At 35.3% G+C, this 25,056-nt stretch overlaps 1 protein-coding gene across 2 annotated transcripts in view; it reads left to right on the top strand.

Moving 5' to 3' along the window:
* Positions 1 to 25,056, top strand: part of LRBA (LPS responsive beige-like anchor protein) — a 399,174-nt gene that overhangs the window by 362,717 nt on the left and 11,401 nt on the right. For both annotated transcript variants that reach the window (XM_085313166.1, XM_085313167.1), the window contains exons 51-53: positions 1,393 to 1,455; positions 4,757 to 4,912; positions 8,548 to 8,715. In XM_085313166.1, coding sequence (XP_085169292.1) covers positions 1,393 to 1,455; positions 4,757 to 4,912; positions 8,548 to 8,715 — 387 coding nt within the window. The remainder of the gene's footprint in view (positions 1 to 1,392; positions 1,456 to 4,756; positions 4,913 to 8,547; positions 8,716 to 25,056) is intronic.

A 25,056-nucleotide genomic window follows, 5' to 3' on the forward strand; every position in this document is an offset into this window, starting at 1 on the left:
TTTTGTTCTTTTTTTCTCACCTCTGAAAGGCAAAACAGTAAGCTGAACTTTTGCATCACTATTTTTTAATTTAGAACCATTTAACAGTTGTTCTGCATTTGCAAAGAGCTCATTAAAACCTATACTTCAAAACAAACAAACAAAGCTCAACCAAACCCTAAAACCCTCCCTCCACACCTCTTCAAGAGCAAACTGATCATAGCTGCTGGCTGTTAATGGAATACTGCACTTAAGAAATCTGGATCTGGATTCCTGAAAGTAGCCTGCRTTATTGTTGCTTTCAAATGTTATACCAAAATTGAGATTTGCTGGAGTTAGAGGGCAGCTATCATTACTACTCTGCAACCTGCTGTGGGTTTACCATTGGCTTTACTAATGAGRCGTCATGATAAGAAAGTTAAGTTGCCAAGTGACCAGTTGTCACTGATGTGTAATTAAAAATCCCGTTCCTGCTTTTGTGTGTGTGTTTGGTGGCTTTACTGAGAGCTAATGGCACTGGTACCCMACAGAGTACCTCTGTTTTGGCATAGGGACTTCATAATGTTTTGTTACACATTAGTGTTTCATTACAGCAGAACTCTTAGTTCTGTATTACTCCTGCGACTGTGCAATTTCTATTGAGCTATGCTTTGGAGGGTAGTTGTAGAAATCAGAGGAGTAAGTATTTAACCATTATTTTTAGTTCCACTTCCAAGAATGCCTAGTGGGCTTTGCGGTTTTTTTGTTTGTTTGCTTGGGTTTCTTGTTTGTTTGTTTTTAGTGAAGCTGTGAAAAAAGGCTCTTTTAACACTGAAGGAAAATTCAAGAGGTAAACATTTCACTAGTATGCCAGGTGCTCAGATGAAATATGGGTCTGCAGAATTATATATTAACTTTAATCCAAATGTGCAAATAAATGAATTTTGGTGATGGATGAAACATTAAATACTGCATGACTAGGAGATTTCCCTGTCTCCATCATAAACTGACATTTTTTTTTTTTTAAGTCCTTTGTGCTTCACTTGTTCAAAGCAGTGCTTTAAAAAGTAAAGGGGAAAACAGTATTTGCTACAGTCAGCAGATGGTTGTCACATTTTGTTTTCAGTGCTCTTTACCACTTAATTTTGTTTTGTTGCGACAGGAGAGGTTGCCAGTAAAGCATCTGCTAGAGCTTATGGCCCAGGACTGGAGCTGCTGCTGATGGCATACATTCAGAATAGCACTAATCTAAAATAAATGTTTAATAAGCAGCCTGTGAAAACACCTGGATTTTTTTTTTTTTTTTTTAATTCAGTTGATGCAGAAGAATCTTGGATGATTATAAAGCTGGACATAGCTTTGATTTATACAATTTATCTGGCTCCAGGTATTAAAAAATGGCAGAGTTTTAAAATCTTCTTTCCTGAATTCCAGCTCATCAAGGTGCTGTACAAGACCAGCCGTACCAGCTGCCAGTGGAAATCGATCCTCTCATAGGTCTGTCACTTCCTTCTCTCTTTGCGATTCATTAAGCTCTGTATGGTGGCCCTGAAGTGTAGATTACGGTTGTTTTTCACTTGCTGGTTGCTGGGAATGGAATTTTCCTGATAAACCATTTGCATGCAAATTGGAATGCAATGAGCTGTGGCTATGCTGGTATTTCATCAACTCCCCCTCGTTGGTTTGCCTAATTTGAACAGGCCTAGGACGCGTGTCAGTGAAAATTAATATGGATGCTGTAATAATGTGTGATTGAGAATGTGCATGAAGTACTGTCAGGATAATATTGGATCTTTTCATCACTCAGACTTGTTGATGAGCAGGAGCGAGGCACGTTATGATGAATTGGTGTGCTGGTAATGTGATGGAGCTCCTTTGCTGAGGAAATTTTCATAAYAACAGTGGGGTTCTTAACTGCACTGTGTTGTGAAAAATAAAACCATGGTGCCAGGGTTTCATCATTAAAGGAGATCAATCCTTTCTTCAGAGACCTGCTGTTCAGGCTGAGGGGATTAATGTGTAATTGCAAAGCAGTTTCAGAGCTGAAATATATTGCCCACTCAGTTTTAGTATTAAGATATTAGTATTCATTTTTCAAGGGTATTGCATCTTTTGATCACCATCACTAGTTACATTTGTATATGTTTTTCTTTTATTAAAAAGGGTGGAGGATGTCTCACTTTTATTTAATGACTCAGTGTAACAGATTCAATTTATGACTTTTTATTATGGAGGTTTATTAGTTTATATAGAGCTGATTTTTCTATTAGCATGATAGAGTTTGGTCAGTTGTTTCATTATAGACACATATTTTGGGGAGTGGAAAGGTTGGCTGTAATTTAGGAATGCATAATATGGCAAGTGGAACCCTAAACGTGGCAAAAAAAGAAAAAAACTAAAACAACCCAAGCCCAAACTGCAAACACGTCTGGCAATTCACAGGAGGCAAAAAGAGGGGAAAAAGCGAACAAAAAGTGAAGTGACCCACTGTGCAAGTATGGAAAAATCAGAGCAAGAATGAACTTGTCCAGATAGGGTGGAATGACAGATCTGTCAGCCAGCAAGAATTAAATTTCAAAGCTAATAGGCACATCACAACAGGAACTGTATAGTAACTGTCTATAGATAWAGACTGTTGCTGTGTAGCCATTTTGCTAGGTAAACGCTGTTATAATTAAATCAGGAATTGTATGAGCACGTTAAACAATTTTGTAGAGCTGGTAAATTGTTTTTCCAAAGTTTTTGGAATCAGCTCTCAGCTCTCTCTGAATAATACAAAACCTGCACTTGATAGAGAGGAGGACATAAGCTGTAACTCTCCTTTCCTTCCTGAAATGCACTTTGTCCAAACATTTGATCAGAAAATATGTATTCTACTTTAAAGCCAAGCAATCTTAAAAATGTAAATAAATATTCCAGCAAAAAAAAAAAAAAAATCACAACGGGCCTGTCTGACCATGTTTCCTACACATTGTGAAAAATATTATGAAAGAAGTATAATTTTTATTTTCGTTTGTATTTTTCATAATTTCCAGAGTTATCATTCCATTTACAGGCATAGCATTAACTTAAAAAATACTTTGATGTTTTGTTCAGTACAAATACATTTAAAATGAATGTTCACAGTTCTGAAAAATGGTTTAATATTCTTTTCATACAGTAGATCTCAAATCAGCCTTGTGATTACATTGGGCATAGTTTAAAAGGTTTAAATGTTTCTCTGTCACTATTAAGTAGCATCATTGGGTACAAACAAGTAATTATGTACTTAATATTAAAGGTCCTTAATTGTGGCTAGACACATTTACCTAGAAATGGCACCTAAGAGGACCACAAAATTACACTTTTATGGTTATAGCAGGAATCTTGTTGCTGTCTTAGTCAGAAGGAGGGATTCGTGCTGTCCTCCTTTTCCGGTTGCACAGGAAGATATAAAACAGCAGCATCTGATACGACATAGATTCTAGACCTCTTTTTTAAGCAAATTTTTTGAAGGTCTCACTCATAATGAATTTGTCATTCTGAAGGTTTCTTTGGTTTTACGTACCGTTATTTTGTCATGGTCATGCAGTATGCTTCACTTTATAAAGTGAACRTTTTATAAAATGTTGTTATTATTTAAGTGGCTGCAGTGGTGATCAAGGCTCCTTCATGTGTTTACCTGAAAAACAGGTTGCTAAATTATTTGCTACCAATGTGGACAAGATGGCATCAACATTGTATACTTAGCTAAAACTTAAATAAATTAAGAATTTGATAGAAAGTAAATGGAGTAAGTGCAAGGCTTAGGGAATGGTTAGCCTGTGAGAAGGGAAGGAGGAAGAGTAGAAATGAGGACTAGGAAAACCAGGACAGGGAAAGTCCTGGAAACAGAAATAACGGGGCTTGCAAGCAGGAGGCAGAAAGGCTCAGAAGCACTTACTCTCCTAAGGTGGGAGTCAGGTTTCCTTCAGAAGAAAGCATGTTAAAGTTCTCCTGCAGTGTAGGATTTTCATGATATTTATCTATACGAACCCATGTATATACATTAATTAATGAGGACAAAATATAGTATGAAAATGTGCTCATTAATTGAGTACTGTCCATTCAGTGAGTTTGCAGTACAAGGTTATATGGGGGAAAAAAGAGTAGGTGATCAAAATGGATACGTATTTCTTCTCAATGCTGAAGAAGATTCTGGAGATAAACTAGTTAATTTTTGTGCAGTGCTCAAAAAAATGTGAAGTGCTCATAAGAGCCTGATGGTAATATTTACTGCAGTCATTATTTTTAAAATTACAATACTTGTAATGAGACACAACTTCTGTACAATTTTCTGTACAGACAATTTCTGTACAATATCTTCTGGTTATGAAATCATAATTCTGTTGTTTGCTACATGTAAGCCACTGTATAGCACTGTACATACATATTTATCTATATGTATAGATAATGTCTTACTGTTAAATTTCTTTCATTTGTTTGCTAATTTCTATTTTTCTAGACCAGAAGAACTTCGGGGAGAAGAAACATTTTACATTTTTATCGGTCATTTAGTTTTGTAATTATTCATTTATATTTGTCAATTGTATTTTACTTGAAAGGATTTCTTCCATTTTTGAATATATATAAGGAATTATCATTGTTCCCAGAAATAAAATGAGCATTTTGTCGTAAAAGTAGAAAGAAAATGTCCATGCCACAAAAACAAGTAACAGCAGTAAGAAACAGTTCTGTTGTGAACATACAGGTTCTGAAATGTAATTTTTTCTTTGCATGTGGATGCTGAATATCTTCATTTATGTGTTTTTCTGTTCAGCCAGCAACACAGGTATGCACAGAAGGCAAATCACTGACCTTTTAGACCAAAGCATTCAGGTGCATTCCCAGTGTTTTGTCATCACCTCTGACAATCGTTACATCTTGGTCTGTGGCTTCTGGGACAAGAGTTTCCGGGTTTATTCTACTGATTCAGGTAAATGTATTTTTAAAATACAGGAATAGCCTGAATCATTCTCTGTTCATCTTATGCCTACTTTTTCAAATAAAGAGAAAGTATAGGGTGAGGAGGAGAAAGTAGAATACATATTTATTCCCTATTACTAACATTTATTGGATCTTTTCTTCTCTACTGGTACTCTGTATACTATGGCATCAGTTCTGTGGAAAAAATGTAAGACAAGGAGTTCTTGTTTAGATGTAGCATCACATTTCAAATCCATATGATTCTGTGAAAGGTGTTCCTGTTCTTACCTTACAGTTTCACAAGTAAACTAGTCTAATGACTTTTTATGAAGCTTTGCATACTGGGAAAATTAATTGTTCTTGGAGCACTTACTTGAATTTAACCCCGGTGGTTTTGAGCACTAGAGAAAACAAAAAATCTTTTTTAAAGAAATGCAGGCAAGCATAGTAGAAAGTATGAAAACCTCTGCCTTCAGTAAAAAAAAGTAAGGTCTTGAAATCTGGTAAAAGAATACTTAATGAAGGCCTTTGAAAGCTATAGTATAATAGAAAAATTGATTTGGAGCCACTGAATTCTTTCATACGATATAAACTGAGCAATATAATAGGCAGCAGTTAAATTAGTCTATCAGCCTACATGTATTCAAACAGTTGCAATCATGCATGTGTCATGCTAAGTAGAAAAGAATCTTTCAAGATAAGAGCTGTGGAGATCTAAAAACATGGAGTCCCTGAAAAAAAAGAGGTATGATTTTTCCCTTTCATTATCTTGTAATGAGAATACCGACCTCAGTGCAAGGTATTTCTTTGGGATTAATGACCCGATATGGTTAATGTGTGTGTGTGCCATCAAGCTTTCCAGTAGGTTATTAATCCCTAGGGAATATGCTACATGTTTGTCATCATTTCTTAAATATATTAGTTAATAGTGTTTTTCACATTTGGGAAACCAAAGTATTTTATAAAACAGAATGGTCTTTAATGGAAATCTGTTAAGACTAGACCACATGGCATATTTTGGCAGTACAGTATATCTGTCATTTTAGTGATTTTAGAGCCTGAACTACAAATGAGAAGTTCCGTTGATTGACTACAATTCATTTTATAGGCATCTTGTTAGACTCTTCTTATTTTAATTTTCTCATTGTTGCAAATAAATTCACGTGAAAGCTGACAATTTAAAGATCTTTAAAAAAAATGGCTAGCAGTGGTAAAAATTCATTGTATGTTCTTGATATATGTAAATAGTTAACTGATTTTTTATGCTGAAGAATACTTTTTATTTTACATCTGTGGTAGAAAGCTGGTATTTTGTTAGCTTTGCCCTGGATCAGTCTTAACTACAGATATTTCATCAAGTAACTTCCTCTGCCTCTAAGTCAGAGAGTATCAGGCATCTTAATTTTAGTATAGCTAATTGTGATCTAAACCAAAATACATTTGTAAAAAAAAGTTGCTATGAGTCTTCTATGTATCTCCTGTTTGTCAATATTAAGTATGGCAATGCTAACTATAGTTTAATTCAAGTAAATTGACCTTTTTTTGGAATTAATGTGAGAATATAGCAATGAAATACTTGCTCTGAAATTGAGAAAACAGCAAGGGAAAAAAATGATGTGATCGGTAATGCGTAATGGCAAGTTATCAAAAGTGTTGAATTCAATTATATTTTAGCACTTGCACAAAAAAGGAACCTTTTTCTTATTAGTTTTTTTTTTTTGACAGGAAATACTTTTAACATAAATCATAGGTTCTCAGCACAACTAGTACGCAGAAGCACAATAAAACCTTCCTCCAGCAGTGGGAATGATTTTCAGACAGCCTTTTAAATTCAGTAGTGCAGAGACTTGAGTCTGATTTTTCTTTTAATTATTTGTAGCACAGCTGTCAAATAAAACATTAACTAGAAAATTTGTTCTGTCAGAAAGGGATATCTGAGTGCATATGGTAATAGTTGATATTACTGCATAGAGAGGACAGCTCATATTAAAGGAAACAAACAAAAAAGTTGAGGAACTCTTATGAGATCAGCAAATATAAAAGAGCAAAAACTTATTTCTTAATTTGATCATTTTGATCAAACCTCATGATCATGAACCTTAGCTCCGTGACAACAGAGCTTAATTAAAAGGCAGTGCAACTACATTAACAACTGTCAAACAAATAGCCTTGAAAAATGTTTGTTTCCTAGAATAAAATCTATAAACATAGACTATAATTGAAAGAAAAATCTCTCAAACTCAGAGATGTTTATAGCATAAACTTATGTTCTAAAAGTATAATTCACCTCAAGTAGCTGAATACTTAAAGGCACACAACTGAAAGATGTATCACACAGTTGAATTCTTTTCAAACCTAAACCTGATAGTTGACAACTTGAACTTTCAGCAAAAAACACACTTTGTCAGATTTTTTTTATATATTGCCAAAATAAAGTTAGGTGGTCAGTGCTCATTTCCTAGGTCTGAAGTTCATAATGTTCTGACCAGATCTGTTGACTGGCTCTGCAAGGTCCACAGTTGCCAGTCTTCAGTGCACCTAAGTAGACGCATTGCGGTGCTTGCGCTCTCATTTCATACAAGTCAGTGGGCAGACTTGGAAAGGGGCAGGGCCCCTAGCTGTGCTCGCTGCGCTGCCGGTAGGAGCCAGCCTCTGGTGAGCAACCTCCGTTGCCTGCAGGCACGTTGCTGAAGAAGGAGCTTCCCCTCCTGCTCCTTGTTCTCTGTAGGGTGCTCTAGCAGAGAGCTACTGTCGTGGACCTTAAACGTGTTCGCTGTCCCACGTGCAAACCCAATTTCCATGAGTATCCAAATTCACATTTTTCTGAAGACTTTGTTGTATTTAGTTAAGATTAAAGGTCACTAGGCATATTCCTGTTTGTATAAACTCTTGAATGGCACATATTTAACTTCCTAGTCAAAGCTGAATTTTTTTCAGATCTTCCCTTTCATTTTAGCGTTTGTGTGTCTACCAGGGGTCCAAGTGTTTGTTCTCTATGCAATATATAAGAATTTCTTCTGCCTTTTTGCGCATGACAGAAATTCTTAAAAGAGAAGGATGTTGGCTGAGATAATTGGGAAGTGTGTTAATGGTGATAGATAAATTTAGACTTGAATGCAATTTTTTAACTGAATCTCTGCGTTTTCTTTGTTTAAGGAGATGCTCAGACAGCTGGATATGTTGTATTTTCTAGGCTTCTCTCATATTATCATACATCTCATACTATCTGTGTCCTAACTGTTCTAGTGCCTCTTTTGATTCCATTTTCCACGTCATGATCAGACTTGCATTTTTACTATTCCTTTCATCAATAAACTGCCATAAAAGCAAATCCTATCATGTTTCCTGACTATAAAATGAATTTAAATATATAGAACAAAAGCAAATCTTCTGGTGTGGTTGGACTTTTAATTAAAATATAATCTTTACTTCTCTATGGACTATTTCACTTTCAAAAAAGCTTCTACAAAATCAAGGAGAAAARAAAGTGCTCTTATGGTAGTTCCTTAGATATTCAGCTGTAGGTCTTCTTTGAACTTTCCTTTATAAAGAAAATATATCTAAAATACCTTATAATATATTTAATGTGCCTTATAAAGAATAAAAGCAGTACTGTTAAAGCGTAATTGATTTTATGTGTTTTAGGTAAACTGATGCAAGTAGTATTTGGACACTGGGATGTTGTAACCTGTCTTGCTCGCTCTGAATCTTATATTGGAGGAAACTGTTACATTCTCTCAGGATCRCGTGATGCAACATTGCTGCTCTGGTATTGGAATGGCAAAACGAATATCATCGGTGATAATACAAGTGGTAAGCAAAACCTGTTTTACAAGGAATTTGTCTAAACCTGTTTTACAAGGAAATTGTCTAAAATGGTTTGCATTTTGCATGACGGAATTTTAGATAACATTAATATCAAAGTACAATATTTCTTTTCTGTAGTTATTTGCAATTCTAGTTTAAAGAATTGAGTGTAAACAGTGCTTGTTCTGCAGCACAAGTAGAACTTCTCATTTATAAAATTGTAAGATATTGAACATTATGAATATATTTTTTGTAAGATACTGAACATTATGAATACATTTTTTCTTGTCAGTCTTATTCASTTGAGAGGGGAGTGGATCAGGAAGTGAGAGAATTACCACGCATCACTTAAAGCGTACTGTGTCCTCTGCCACTATACATCTTACTTGTATAGCTTCTGACACTTCCCCACAGCAGTATCCTACCTATCAATAGTTACTCAGGTACTGCATTTTAATGTAGACTGAGGTCATTATAATGAGATGTGTAATGACTTGAGCAGGACGTGTAGGTGAAAGAAGGACAGACACATGCGTTGGATTAAAGAAGCAGGCTACAACTTTATTAATTTAACACTTTGGTAGGGTGCTACGTGCCTAATCCTTGCTCTCACATACTAGGCATTTTAATTGGTTCCAGTGCAAGCAACAGGGCTCAAACCATATAACCAAACTAATAACTCAGAGTAGCCCTGCTTCAGGCTAATTCRGTTTTAACTCCTCCACACCCAAATTCACATGACAGTCCCCCTCTCTTCTATCTTACATGATTCTCCATGGAAATTCTCCCTTTAACTCATCACTTCCTGAGAAAAACGGTGAAGCTGTATGTCTGTTCAACCCAACTGAGACTGTATTGTATAACACGAAAAGCAGAAAGTGCTCTTGAAAATATTCCAGTTTCACTCTACACAAACACACAAAAAAAATAATTCCTGATGCCCAAAACAAGGAAGAAGGCAGACATGCAGCTTCACCAAAAGCCTGGGTGAGACAGCTCACAAGAGTAGGATGCTTTTGAGAAAACTGGTGAGAGCTTAAATAGGTAGATAGAGGGGCACGTCATAGCCGAATTGTGGTCCTCTTCTCCTGTGTCAACCAAAATGAAAATGCCCTGAAGAGGAGTGAGAAGCTGCATCCATATTCTGTCTTTTTTTAGAAAACTATTAGTTTTTCTGCCATTCACTCAATCTCTTCTCTGACCATGTATAAAATACTTCTAAAAACTTAACCTGCTGCATACAAAATACAAAATGGACATTTGGAAAATAGAAAGTGTCATTACATTTGACTTATTCTGCCATTAAAACTGGCTTACAATTTCATGTAATTTAAACAATGATGATTCTAAATCACAAAGATATGAAACAATATCCAACACTTCCAAATTAATGAATTTAGTAAAGAGGTGTATTTCATTCTCAATATGTTGCTGAATTGTAGTTATCTGAATTAAAAAAGAAAGGTGGGTCAACTAAAACTGCTTCTCTAGGACTATTAAAGAAGCACAACTGAATGCATATTAGAATGAATATCTGAATTGAACTTAAAAATTCATTGACGTTGGCTGATGTGTGTGTTTCAAAACTGTTCAACGAAACTTAGGTTCAACTCAAGGGGTGCAGAATCTTCAGGCAGGTGATGTGAGCAAACTACCATTATTTGACAGTCTGATTCAAGGAAAGGAATGGCTAGCATGATTTTATGAGCATCTTTGGAAAAGATGTTTTTAGTTGAGGGACAAAATCATTGCAGATACTTTATATGTATTTTACAAACTATCAGTTTAAAGAAAATRCAAACTGCATACTGTTTCTGCAGAGCTTGTAAACGTAGAAACTCCAAAAGCAAGACAGATCAGTCAGGCACAGCTTGTAAATTCTGAAGAGCAAAGCTGTTCTTTTGTGGAAAAAACCTACGTATTTTACTGCTATGAAGCAGCCAACATTCGTAGGTGCCTCCTTACATTGGTTTCGCAGCTTGCAAGTGCAGCCCACCTTTGCAGATCTCTAGGCCTGTCTTGAGGGGTTCTTCCTGATGAAAATTTGCCAGCTTTGCCTGCTTGATGAGCAAGACCTTGAGGCTGTGGGCTCCTTTATGACTGTAACTAATCACATGCTGAGATTTTGCACCTGTAATGGCTAGAATAAGTTTATGGATTTTGGTATAAACGATTGTCCATGTTCTCAAAAGCAAATTCCTAACATTACAATTTTGTATTTTTCAAAGTTAATACTGTCTTATTTTAACTACTGTTCTCTTTGTTTGCAATCCTAATAGAACTTGTGCTTAYAAGGAAGCACTATGGCTTTTTTATTTTTTTTTATTTGCCATTACTTAGATTTTTTTGCGTGTGATCTAGTCATCCTTAGAAGCCTTTGTGATGAATTGGAATCTCATGGTACTATACGTAGGCCTATACGTGTGTATAGTAAAAAGACAGTTTCTGCTTCCAAGAGATGGTAATCTGCAGTTTTAATTCTTCCCAGAAATAGCTTTCTRTAGGCATCTCTGTTCAATCACCTTTTTTTTTTTTTTTTTGAAAAGCAAATAAAAGGAGCTGTTTCTGCTTAGTTCTGATTTTGTCAGGAATGGAAAGTACCAGCAGGTTTGTTGGATTTTGAGCCCTGTTACTGTAGTATGTTTTTGGGTTTTGAGCCCTGCTGCTGCAACTATAACTTCCATCGATTTATGGAATGTCAGATATTTAGCTTGTATAATTTTATCCCTTTGTATTTAGAGGTTATGGTTTGTAACCTCAAAGTACAGTTTTTACATGCTTTTAATAAACATTATTCATTGGAATTTTAGATACTTTAGGGTTGATACTTCTTTCCTGATTTTTTTCTTTAATTAATTAATTACCACTAATTTTCATCTTAAATATGATTTCATAACAACAGACATCCTATGGCACTGTAGAAAAATCATAATACTAGAGAAGTTTCAATAAAAATAATCTAAAACAGGAGCATTTCTTTTCTTCTTTCATAGTATCTGATGCCTCTGATAAACGCCAGTCAGCAGACCACTGTGACCAAGCTACCCTAAATACTATCCCATTGGGTACCCACTACCCCACCATTTTATTTAAGTTACATTTTATTTAAGTTCCATAATCTAGTTTCATTACTCTAGGAAGCACTGAGCTCTTGATCTCTGCCCGCATGTATTCATGTTTTATAATGGTGCTTAACTCAAGTTGACAAGCCAGGTGGGCTATGGCATACTTGATAAATAAGTGTTTTGTTTGATTTTTTTTTTATCAAGGACAATTCTCTGGCCAAATGGAGGAAAAATTCTTTACATTTTTGGTTTAACAGAAGAAATATGTTACTGCAATAGTCATTATTTAAACTTTTTAATTTTTAACTTTTAAGCTGATTTTTTCAAGAAATGATACTTTTGCAGTCTACCTGCTTACTTTCTCTTTAATAACTTTTGAATACATTGATCAGTTTAAACCAAATTTGATGATTCTAAATCTCAAAGATATGAAATTCCTGCATGAGACACATCTGCTGGAAACTATTCTTATTCCTTACAAAACAGCTTGATTAAATTTACGTTAAGTCCTTTTTTCCTTTTTCCCAAATTAAAACCTGAAATTCAAAAAATATTTCACTGTGCTCTTTGATCAAATGTAGGGTTTTTTTCTAACTAAATTAATTGTTTTTAAAAATACAGAATGTAGTAGTGCTTTACTTTGGTGAACAGACATTTTGTGATGCAGAAATGTTTCTGTGGATGGTTTCGGACCAAACCTAGAAATAATTAAGAACAGAGCCAAGGGTCTGAAATAGCTGTATCCTTTAGAAAAGCCCGGAGCCATGCTGAGTTCACATYAATTTGTGTAATTTGCTGTGGAGGTGTATGGCATAAGAAGTCACTTTGGATGGCGGGGAGGGCTTTTCTTTTCCTCTTCTTGGCCAGTGGCTTGCCCGGGCCGGGGGAGGCAGTGGATGTGCCTGCCCTTCGTGCCCCTTGAAGCGCCCCCTGCGATCTGTATCACAAGGTTGGCTTTGGCATATTTAAAGACTCCAGTCTCATAGCAAAGTACCGCTTGGGGCCGTGCTGTAATGCTTCGAGACTTGCGTTGGGCACGGATGGAGTGGTGCTGCGCGCTGAGGTTATTCGGAGAGGGCGATGTGCTTGTGGAAGTGCCCAGCGCGGGGCAGTGGGGGCAGCGGGGAGGCGAGGCGGGGAGAGGAACGCATAGGGGGGCTCGGAGAAAGGGATGAGAGGCTGTGTTTGCATACAAATGGTCTGCATCCCTTTCAGTTCCTGCTCTCGCTTTGAACCTGAAGTGGCAACTCTTTAGTGTCTGGGCATTTCCTAGGCTGAGGGATTGCATTTTACTTTGTAATGACAGAAACATAGAAAACAGGGCTGGCGGGAGCATTGGCAGGTCACCTAATCTATTCTCTTTTTCCCCAAAAGGCTTAACCATGCCAAAACTGTTTTTGACTGATACTTGTCCAGCCTGTCCTTAAAAACTTAGGCAAATATGTTACTGGGACTCGTAAGCCATATCACTGGAAATCTTTTCCTAGTGTTTAACTTGCTTCTTTTTTGCTGCAGTTTAATTCTGTCATTTCTTACATGTTTATTCTTATTCATATAGAGAACAGATTTTGTCTTTACTTTTTGCAAGAACTTGCACCTGTTCACATTATCATGATCGGCAAATCCCCCCCCGGCTTAATAATACAGTTCTTTCAGTCTTTTCCATAAATCTTGTTTTTCTGGACGTCTGATTTTATTGTTGCTCTCCTCTAAAATTGTCTGTCTTCCTCATGGTGGACCCAACATCACAGTTGAGACCCCTCCACTAATAGGCAGAAAAGAAGCTAATTTTCACTGCTGTATTTCTGTTCTCACATAGGATACCTGTTTATTTTAAAACAGCACGACAGTGTTAATTCTTTTAAGTGTAAGCGCCATGAAAAGTTTCAGTCTTTTTGAAGAATTACTATTTGGTCAGTTGTTTCTCTGCGTAGTTTGACTAAGGAACCTTGTTTTTAAACTTACTGGAGGCTATCCTTTTAGATTGTTTCTCCAGTTTGTCAAACTTGTTTTGAGTGGTCATCTTGTCCTCCAGTAGCAACTCATCTCTGCAAACATAATTTGCAGTCTTACTCTATCAAATTGATCATTAAAAAAATACGAGATAGCACATGTCCCAGGAAGGCCCATTCATGCGTTTATTCACTTTGACAATGAATAACTGAAAACAGCTTACTGAATATAGCTTCCCAGTTGTTTTTTCATCTGAGCTATAGTAGCATCTTCGAAACTTGTGTTTCCATGTTTTCTTTATGCATTTGCCCTTTTCAAATAGTGCCAGAGTCCTTACTAAAGTCAAAATATATGGCATCTCCCTGAAAACAAGTCCTGTTACTCTGTCTTTGTAGGAAGTAAGATTGCTTTGATATGATTTATGCATGTCAAATCCAAATCAGCTGTTACTCAGCTTGTTTTCTTCTAGCAAGTTGTATATGCATAAAAAAAGTTGTTCTGCCAATATGTTTCTGCTTGTTGGAATTAAGCTGATTGCTCTCTAATTTCAGTTCTTCCTTCTCCTACTTCTTAAAGAAAAACAGTATGGTGTTTTTTTCAGTCTTGTAGAACCTCACCCCATCTCTATAAAATAACAGTTACAGCTCTGGGATTGTTTAGTTTCATTTTCAAAGTACCATCAGATCAGTCTCATCAGGCCAGCTGAGTTCCAAATACATAGCTCATTTAGGTGTTCTCTAATTTCTTGTCTCTCTAGTTTTGTCGGGGGATGACACTCAAGTTTTGTCCAAGAAGACTTTTACTGAAATACTTTGAAATGTCTGGCATCATCTGTTGATACTACTTGCTGTTTACTGAATAACGGGTCAACTCCTGATCATAGGACCTCTTGCGTATGAGTGTGTTTGTTGCAGAATGGCTTGATGTCATTGCTACTTATCTCTTGTCTATGCTTGGCTGTCTTGTTTTTGTCCCTGCTTGCTCATGCACTCTTACACTGGTCCAGGAAAATCTCACCTATTTTGAGCTTTCTGTCTGACTTTTTTTCTGTGTTTACAGTCACTGGAGAGCTTTCAGTCATGTCAGTTGGTTTCTTACCCTTCTTCAGCATTAGGGCAGTTTCTGCTTCTATCCTTATTACTTTTTTCTTTGTTTTCCTATGGACTTGTTTCCTATGAGATTTTAAAGAAAAATGTTCTGTATCTATTGAAATCTGTCTTCCCAAAACACTTTAAAAAACAGAGAGAGAGAGAGAGAAAAAAAAAGAAAAAGAAAAATTACTTTTTTGTTCTTGTTCCTTCCCTTACAGAGCATCTGTCTCACATCTTCTCCACTTTCGTGGAAGTTCCCTTTCACCTTCATGTTCTTGTTTTACTTTGTTGGTTATAATCGTATCTGGAAGGTCTTCTTTAGTAGTTGCTGATAAGTTAAAAGTTGCCAACAAGGACAACTTGCTAGACAGACTTTCTTGTTGAATTCCTTTACCAGCAAATGTCTTTGTAGATGCGAATTCCATTTTCATCCATTCCTTCCTCCTCAGGATTTCTCCCCTCTGCCTACCATATAGGGGCCAATTTGTGTAATAGATTTCAGTCTGTAGCTACAAAGTTTTTTTTTTCCATTACAGTTATCTCGTCTGGCATGTATTTTCTTGGAGGACAAGCATACAGTGATGAATTTAATCATTTTAGTGTTGCTTGTGCTTATAAGATGGCAGGCATTTCTGTAAGCTGAGGGCAAGAAGTACTGTTACATTATTTTTTCCCTATATTCAATGAATATGAAGAGACTGTTACTTGCTTTCAGAAGTCCTACAGTTTTGCTCATAATTGTTTTTCAGTTTTCGTATTTTGAAAAATAAAAGAGATTAACTTAGATATATGATTTCCTCAATAAAATTAAGACTTAGCCAATAAAAGTATTCAGTACTAATGAAATATATAGAGTCTATGCATTACCTTATTACTGCCACTAATGCTAATATGGTCTCTTCTGATTTATTGCATTGATCTTCCACACATATGTGAATAAAACAAATTATATTACCTTTTTTATGTTAGCACATAAACCGAGAAAATGTTACTCTCGGTATGTGTCATATTCACATCATGAGGATCCTAGCACCTTCATTGCATAGCTTTGTATTTTTTGAGGGTACTGTATTCAGGTTTTCTGAAGCGTGTAGAGAAATTAAAGGCAGTTTTTACTAGCATAGTTGTGTAACAGGGTACATATTTGAATGTAAACAAGTGATTTAATACCTAAAATGACCTGACGTAATTGAGAAGATTCATTGAACAGTTTTGCTTTTGCTAACATGTACAGTATCATCTTCAGATTTAAGTTTATAAAATATATAATCTTCTAAAATTACAAAATATAAAATCTCTGAAAGGATCTTGTGTTTAATCTCCAAAGATTGCTGTTTTGCCAAAGAAGAGCCTTGCCACTATCTGAGCTAGTTTAAAAAGAAGCTGTATTTTGTTTTTTTATGGATACAATTCCCCAATAAGTACTTAACTATCTCAGAGTCTGTTTTTCAATTAATATGATTATAAAAGTAAAGCTGTAGTCTTGAAACTAGAGAATTCTTTAATTTAAATTACATTAGTTAGAGCAAAACAAACAAAATATCCTGTGTTTTATCAGCTGCTATGTACATTTTTCAGTTTGAACATTTAAACTGTTTATAAATGATTGCCTGATAATTAGTTTTTTTTTTTTAAGTGGATAATGCAGATGATTTCAACTCTGAAAATATGACCTGATGAGCATCTTTGCACTGGTTGATTAAAAAGAAATGTCTTGGGTAATAATTTGTTTGTACTCAGACACACGAATCCTATAAATTCGATGAAGATTTACAGATGTGTTAGCCTTTGTACGCAGTGAATAGTTGCCCTGATTTCAGGCAGGTAATATTTCTGATGCTCAATCAGTAGCAAAAAATCACCTCCTTACCTGCTTCCCCCACTCTTATCCTTGTCTTGAATTACCTACATATTGATTCTCAACTTTCTGCATGATCTGGACCTTTGTTTTCAGTTTAAAACCCATGTTAATACAGCAGATAACATTCCACATTTTCAAAGAATGTTTGTAGCATAAATATTTATTTAGGTTTTTAACTCTTATTTTCTAAACAAATATATTTTAGGAAGTGGTGTACACAGAAGCTTTTCTTCTTAAAAAGTTTAATTGGGAAGTATTTCTAAAAATTAAATCTGTCAATATTTGCCTTTGCTTTTATCATGCCGCATAGTATAGTATCAAGGTGCCCATAATTCAGTAATCACGTTAGTTATTAATGGCAATTCTGCTATTAATGTTGTTAATTTCTATGGCATAGTGGTTTCCCTTAATAACCAAAAATTTTCAGAGCCTCAAAATATTAAAATGTTTGAAACCACTGCAGCTGAGGTCCATAGATGCCATTTGCTGTAGTCAGTCTTAAGAGAGTTGCTCTACGACAGTACTGAGCTGACAGTTCAAAACCAGTCAGCGTGTGCTCGTTGTCTGTGTTCAACAGCACATTTATTTTTTGATCCCCGTACATTATGTTACTGTGTGTGTCCTTTCTCCAAAAAAGCCGGTAAATAATTCARTATTAACACTGTTTAACTGCAGACATAACAAACACTCTTTGTTTCTCAAAAATGGCTGGAGGGAGTAGCACAGCAGTGTGTGTAAAGCAAGAATCCTGTAGCACCATCTGCTGGCATTGAGTTGGTGTTGAGACATCCTCACCGAAACACTGCTTAGTAAAATATTTAAAATACACGTATTTTGAGGTATTTGGTGCAAAAAACATTTGGGTTTCATTTGTATATAGTATATACTATATACTATATATATATATATAGTATAATTTTTCTCCCTTTTATTAGCATTGTAATGAGAAAATACAAAGTGAATTTAAGATTGATATATGAACTGAAACAGAAGTGTGTCAGGAGTGTTTTGTTAAGTGTGACTGTAAAAAGAAATGGAGTGTTTTTTTCCCTAGAACTTTACAAAGTTCAATATTACGTTTTTCTCTTCCTGTAAATCCAATTCAGTAAAATTTATTTCATAGAGAAGACCCACAAGGCMTAGAAAAATGGCTGTAAAAGTTTTGAAAAGGGTAACAACCACCAGCTATCCTTGTACCAAACGTTTGCTGCGTTACTCTGTGCTAGCCGCTAAAGCCTCCTGAGAGGTTAGCGGACGCGGGCCCTGGTGCCCGCGCGGCTGAGCCGGCCGTTCCCGGCGTGCTGCCGGGGCAGCGCTGGCACCGGCGCAGCGAGTGCTGCGGACGGCTGCGCGCGCCTGGAGCAGAGCCCTCAGCCGGGCAGCTCTGAAAGGCCACTCTCGTGCCTGTTTTTCAAACTGTAGCACACTGATACCTCAAAGAGATTGAGGCCTCACTCCTCCAAGTACTCTGTAAATCACGTAAAAAAGATGGTCCGAGTCTCCAAATATTTGAACTGATAAAAGATGAGGTCGAACAGGTGGATGAATTCTAGTATGTTTGGAAATCTCCGATGATGCTGTATAAGCAGTGTAATTCTATATTTATATAAAGCCAAGAAAGTCATCTGATAGAAAGACAGAAGGACACAGTCTTCATTCAAAAGAACCTGCGACTGCAGTGGCTGAGGGTTTGGAAAATATTTTAATTGTCACGGTGATTTGCTGTTGATGAGCTTGTAAGTTCTGTGTAATACAAAATTTTTTTTTTGTACTAGACGTATGTCTCCCAGGGTTATGCACAGCATCTTTAGTATCCTTATTTTCAACTGGCTGAGGGAAAACCTGTTTCAAGARCTGTGAATCAGAGGAAGTATCTGTAATTTTATTGTAGTAGCACTATCCAGACACAAGTGAAATCAGTGTGTATTTTAAGACTGGAAATATAGAGAAAGAATTTTGATAGTGGTTCGTTGGCAGTATCCAACTTCAGGTGTCACTAAAACTATATAAGTGAAATTCTCCAGAAGGATAAGGATATTTAGTGCTTCATGATGTAATGCAGACCTTCAAGTTCCAGGAAAAACAATGCTATATTTACAACTTGTAGCTAATAGTTGATGTGGTAAAAGGAATTATATTCATATGGTAAATGAATACAACCCTAATGTGCACCATATGCATAGTGGCGGAATGATGTACTAATATATCACATTTATTTACTTTGTTTGGTTGCTGGGAGAAATGACTCTACCRTTCAATTCTAAGGCTGCATCGAATAGTACAGAGCAGAATAATGCAGAAGAAGTAATAATTTGTAGTCTAGAACTGATAATTTGCGGATCTTCATGATCAACTTTAATGTTGTAAAGATTGTTTGGTCAGGACAATAGTTCCGACTCAGGCAGGAAATTAACCTGTAAGAGTTTCTGGAATTAATTTCTATTAACGCTAGCATCAGAGGTAAACACTTCTCACTGAGCGCAAAAATACATTATGTAATCAGAAGTATTCCTAGTGTATTCCTACTTACATTGATTTAAAAAGGTGGGAAATGTCTATCTATAAATTACACAGATGATGCATTGACTTGAAATTAAATTTACAAAAGCAAACAAATAGCTAAAGCACAGACTCTCACCACATGCGCTGTAGACAGTATTATTTTGAAGTGATATATTTTTGTTATTTTCAACAGATATAAATTATTTTAATAGGGGGAAAAATCAGAAACTGCTAAATTGAGCTAAATTCTCATCTGAAAGCTCTCGTCTCAGATTCCTCTTTGCCCCAGGTGTAAAATAGTATTTCAGTTCCAAATTAAACTCAGTTTCAGCAAATTGTTAGAGAGATGTATTATATCTCACTGCAGTTCTGCAGTAGGTGCTATTTCTGACTGAAATAATTGCTTTATGTTTTTTTTTTTCTTTTTCCTGTTGGGCTTTTAATTTCTTTTCTTTGACTCACCATGAATGGAGTAGTTATAATATAAACCACAAAGGATAAGTATGAAGAAAAGCTAATATTTTAAAAACAGAAATAAAGCAAAAGCCCCTCCATAAACTTCTTTTAGAAGATTCTCAGACAAAAATGACTGTGTTTTAACACTTCAAAGCTGATCGCAGTTTATGAAGTCTGGATGGTGCAAATATTAAAATATTCACCTGCAGATACTTTCCAGGGGCTTCAGAAAGGTCGGTGTTCGTGGGAGGGGGCCTCTGAATGACTTCCAGGACTCCGAGCAGACGGATCCCGAGGCAGGGCGAACCGCTCCCCGGAGCCTCGCGTCGCCCGTGGTGCGGGAGCTCAGGGCCCGGGGATCACTGCCGGTTTGAGATGCGAGTGGTCATACTCCATTCACGAAGGCCTGGTAAATCTCGTTCTTTTCTTGACCGTGCTCGTTTTGGAAACACCGTCAACCTGTCTCCTCGAGAAAATATGTGTGAGAAACAGTCTGTTCTCGTATTAGTACTGAGTAAATGTGAGTCACTTTTCACACAGTGCGACTGAGGGGAAGAGTACAGCAAACCTTGCCTGTGTTACGTTCAGCAGAACAAATTCTGCAAGATGAATTTAATATTTGTCTCTTTGCTAAGCAAATCTGATAGCACTATAGCACCTTTTGTAATTATATTTTCAGATTTTGTCTGGGGATGGAATGATATTTTATTCAAAGATGGTCCCTTTGCAGAAAATGTATAGCAATGTAAAGGTTTATTGCATAAACCAAGCTTGCACCTAAGCGTAAGATTGCGCTTTTTGTTTTTAAAAGTTTGAACGGATGGGAAGCAGTTTGAGAAAAGATCGAAGAGATTAGAGGAAATGCTGATGGGGTGTCACGTGACAACCAGGACAACAATAAAGTTCCTATGTAATATGAAATATTCACTTAATTAGATAAAAATGCGTGCTACAAAGAAAGATCATTCGAACTGAAGTTTTAGGAATCCTTCAATAGTATTGTATAGTATCATTTTAGTAAGATCTCACATCCATCAAAGAGCAACCCTTTCTGTAGCAGCGAAATGGATTTTAACCAGTGCTGCTGTTTATTAAATGTCTAATTTATAACTGTATAATATATAAATAATGTTAATATAGAGAGTTTATATAATACTTRACAGTAATGACTTTGAAGTAATTAAACTGCAAAACTTGATATATAATCAACAGGGAAACCTAGCAGTAAATTAGATAGTTTTTTTGATTTACTTATGTTTTGCTGAAAGAGTACCTGTGTCCATATGTCATATGTTCTGTAAGTACATTTCTACTTCTCAAATCTATTTAAAATCTATTATTATTTTCTTCAATTTTTGTCACATCAAAGAAACTTCAAAACCAGGGATATTTGAAAAATGCTTTTTAGAAGACTTACCTTACACACATCATTTTGTTTCGTTTGTACTTTGAGTAAGTACTCAATCATTTATTTTAGCAAGAAGTAGGTAAAAAGATAGTTGGGTTAACTGATGCTTCATTTAATTAGAATTTTATATTGACATAAAATCACATAATTAATTTGCCATTTAAAAGTGCCCTACAGCCTTGACAATCRCGGAATAATAATTTAAAAATTACTGTTTGGCTGTCTGCGACTTATCRTAATTAACTGTCTTCTCAGCATAAAACATTAAAAAATTGACTATACTACTTTTTATGTGTTGCATAATATTATCTCATGCAGAAATGGTAGGAAGAGTATCTCATATTTCATTGTGAAATAAGTTTTTCACTCTATCTCTAGCTTGATTTCTTATTACAGGGACTTTATTTAAAAGCCTATATTTGGCTCATGCCATAGAGCATAGAAATTAATAAAGTGATTACAGCTTAGTAATTATTAAAAATGTATTATTAGTAGTAATTAATATAGAAAATAATATTTTTATGAATTTACTGATGAATTTAATTTTTAAAAAATCTGTTTTATTCTTCAATGTCACAAAAGTTAAAAAAAAAAAAAAATAGAGGAGATAGACCCAGCAATACTAAACAATTTCTTGTTATCCAGTAAGGCATATTGTCTTCTGGATATCGTTAAACTAGAAGAAAATTTTAACTTTTCTATAATCCCACTATTTCTTTTTAAATGCAGTTTCCGAACACCTAATGTTTTTTTCACTGAAACATCACCACAAACTCACRTAATACCATGTGCTCTTCTTTTATCTTCTGAAGCTTGAGTTTTATGATTTAAAATGTACTTTAGTCACTTAAGGAAGAGTGATATTTTATGCTATTTTCTATGGGAAAACAGCTTTGCAGGAATTATTTATTGTGATGTAGGAGAGTTCTTTTAAATAATTTGAGTGGTTACTGTAAAGTATTCTGTCCATTACTGGGAAGTAACTTTTACATATATGTCCTGTGACTTGCCTAAATCATTGGCTACATTTGTTGCAATGCGAAGGTGGCATTAAGGTTCTTAGGGCGTTCAAGTAGCAATCCAGCAATGGTATACATTAAGGATGTTATTGTATACGTGCGCATATATGTGTGCTGAGAAAAGCACATCTGTAAAACTGTTGTGTCCTGGTTATTAGAGCTAGGATTTGAACTGTCTTTAATCTCATTTGACTTGTTCATCTTCCCTAAGGATCTCCATAAAGATGCACTGAGTATTCTTTTCAGCCCTTAGTTAGGGTTTGCATCAGTGGTCGTAAACCTGCTTAACGGACAAAGACTCGCTTCCCTTTGAAGTCACTTCCCCAGCGTTTCAAAAGGTCTGCAAGCCTGTTCCCTAAAACAATTTAGAAAAGTTTGAAGTGGTGCCCCTTAAACCAGCTACAAAATAAAATTTTCTCTTTGCATTATTGAAAACCATGACAATCTTCTGAAGCAATAACAGTGTAAAAGCTTTTAAAGAAATCTGTTCTGCTCTACGACCAGCTTTTAAGTTGGCCCCATTATTTGGCAAATCAGAGGCTTGGAAACCCCTAAATACTTGACATTCTTATCAAAGGAGTCAGCCTGACTTTTCACAGGACTTATGTTTTACAGTATTTATTCAGTACTAATTTCCTAATTCCTAGTTTCTTTAAAGATTCTCTTCAGATTTCTTTTATTCCATTTTTACTTTGAAGTATTTCTTTAGAATGAAATAATTTAGTAAACAGCTGATACAATTTATGAAAGGCTGACCTGACCACCTATAGACTTATTCTATTATGTTTGAAATCAAGTCTAAATCAGAAAATACAACACTATTTACAAAAATTTAATTTTCTGTGGACTGTGATCAATATATATGCTCAATTTATATCTTTTATTTTACAAGTAACATGTTGTGTGTGTACATATTGTGTGTGTATATTTACTTACAGCCTAAAGTAGGGAAAGCCTATAGGAATTTAGTTGCTGTAAAACAATAAGTGTACTATGAGAATTTTGTTTATCTGCACCTCTTAATAATTTATTTGCATGGCAAATGGATTCTTACAGGTCCTGTACATACATCTTACATTAATTACCTCCAATACAATATTGTATATTTAAAACTACTCTGATTCTAAAGTTTTTAACCTACAGTTTTTCATTAACATGTATAGAATACAATTAGATTAAGAACTTGCTGATTTCTGAAAGCAAAACAAAATAATAAAATCAGAACTCCAGAACCTGGCTAATGTAGGTATCTCAATTAAAAGAAAACAATCTAACAGAAGCCTTAAATGCATAAAGCTGCCTCTTGTTTTATGGTTTAGGGACAACAGGGAGAAARAATTGAGTCAAAAAATAAATTGTTACTGGATAAGAAGGCAGWTACGGTTACTGTTAGAGTTTTCCCTAAAACTTTGCAAATTTGTGGATGGTCTACACATTATTTTTAAATGTCTTCAAAAGTGCCTGTTCCACGTTTAGGTGAGAAAAGTTCAATAGCTCAAACTGTCTCTAACGTGAGCGTTTAGTGGAATCAGTTACCTGAGAAGTACCTAGCGGTCGTACGTCTACCCTTATGCTTCCAATTTGTTGGGGGGTTTTCTTTCCTTCTGAACTGTCTGACATACTTCCTGAGTTTGAGTGTGTTTTGCCAAACATTATATGAAACAAAAGCCGTAGCTTTTAGTGATTATTTATTAAGAGATTAGAGACTATTCACTGAGTTGCTCCAAAACATTTTCAGATTTAAAATGCTTCTACATACATACACACATACATAAATATATGTAAAACTACATGCTTATATATGTAGTCAAGAAGAAATAGATTTATTTACTCTTCAAAATTTTGTATTGTAGATATAAATTGTAGCAGTTATTGTAGAAATAAATTTCAAAAATCAAAATCCCTTATTTGATACTGGATCRTAGATTATGACCTTTTCTAAAAGACTATTTGAACATGACAGCTACATGGACATTCTGGGAATTGGTGCAAATGGTCTGAGTAAAGAATGTAAAGTATTGAGAGTAAGCTAAACCTTGATTTATGCAAGCCCAAATCTGCATTTTTTCTCCCTAGAAGTTTCTCACTGCACCTATGCAAGATCTGGGTAGTTAAATGTTTTTTTATTTTATGTAATTTCTAATAAGACACAATACTAGAATTACTAGTACTGTGGTGGCTCTATACAGACAAATTAATCAGATTTTTGAAGTAAAATAGTGTGTTTTTACCACTACTTTACTGCCTTGTTGACATTTCACAGAAGTCATAGCATCATTTATTTTTAAGTGAAAGTGTTTCCTGCTGCTTACAAACTTGCTTAATCCCTTTTGCAGCTACATAACATTGCCAGACATGCATTCTTTAGAGTTTTAATGGTTCATAAAATGCTATGAATAAAATAATTATATGGTAATACAAAAATAATATTGTGCTTTCRATGAAATGCTAGCACTCTTAAGATGGGTGATCCAGGGAATGAGCTGCGAGTGAAGGTACAGAACTATTTAAAAAGATTTATAGCATATGCTTACTCTTTCTCTGTCTTTGTCTTGGAGAATAAAAAATTCTATTCATTCAGATGTGCCAGTTGCATAACTTGCCTTTCATTATGGTATCCAAATACATTTGGTGGCAAAGAGAAACTCTGGGAAATACTGTTTTGTTTGTTCTTTTTGCAGGGATCTGTCTAATAGGAACAACAGTAATTAATGTTGGGTTTGGGGTCTTTGATTTTGAAAACTCATCCAAAATTCATATTGAATGTTCCAAGCTCCACTTTTTACAAAGGACTCCGAYATCATAGTGAAGTTTCAACACTGTCATTAGATTAAAATGAAATCAGCCAGTGGATATTTTACTTCATCTGGGGGTCTTGTAGATGTTTCCTTTGAGTACTTTCGTAGAGACATTTGTGTTTAGTTATGCTTATTGTAGTGAAAGGTAGTAACTGACTCAGATCTCTCCTTGCACAAAAAAAAAAAAAAAAAAA

Source organism: Rhea americana, unplaced genomic scaffold (genome assembly GCF_003343005.1).
Source record: "Rhea americana isolate MKP2758 unplaced genomic scaffold, rheAme1 scaffold_38, whole genome shotgun sequence".
In the NCBI taxonomy this organism is placed as follows: domain Eukaryota; kingdom Metazoa; phylum Chordata; class Aves; order Rheiformes; family Rheidae; genus Rhea; species Rhea americana.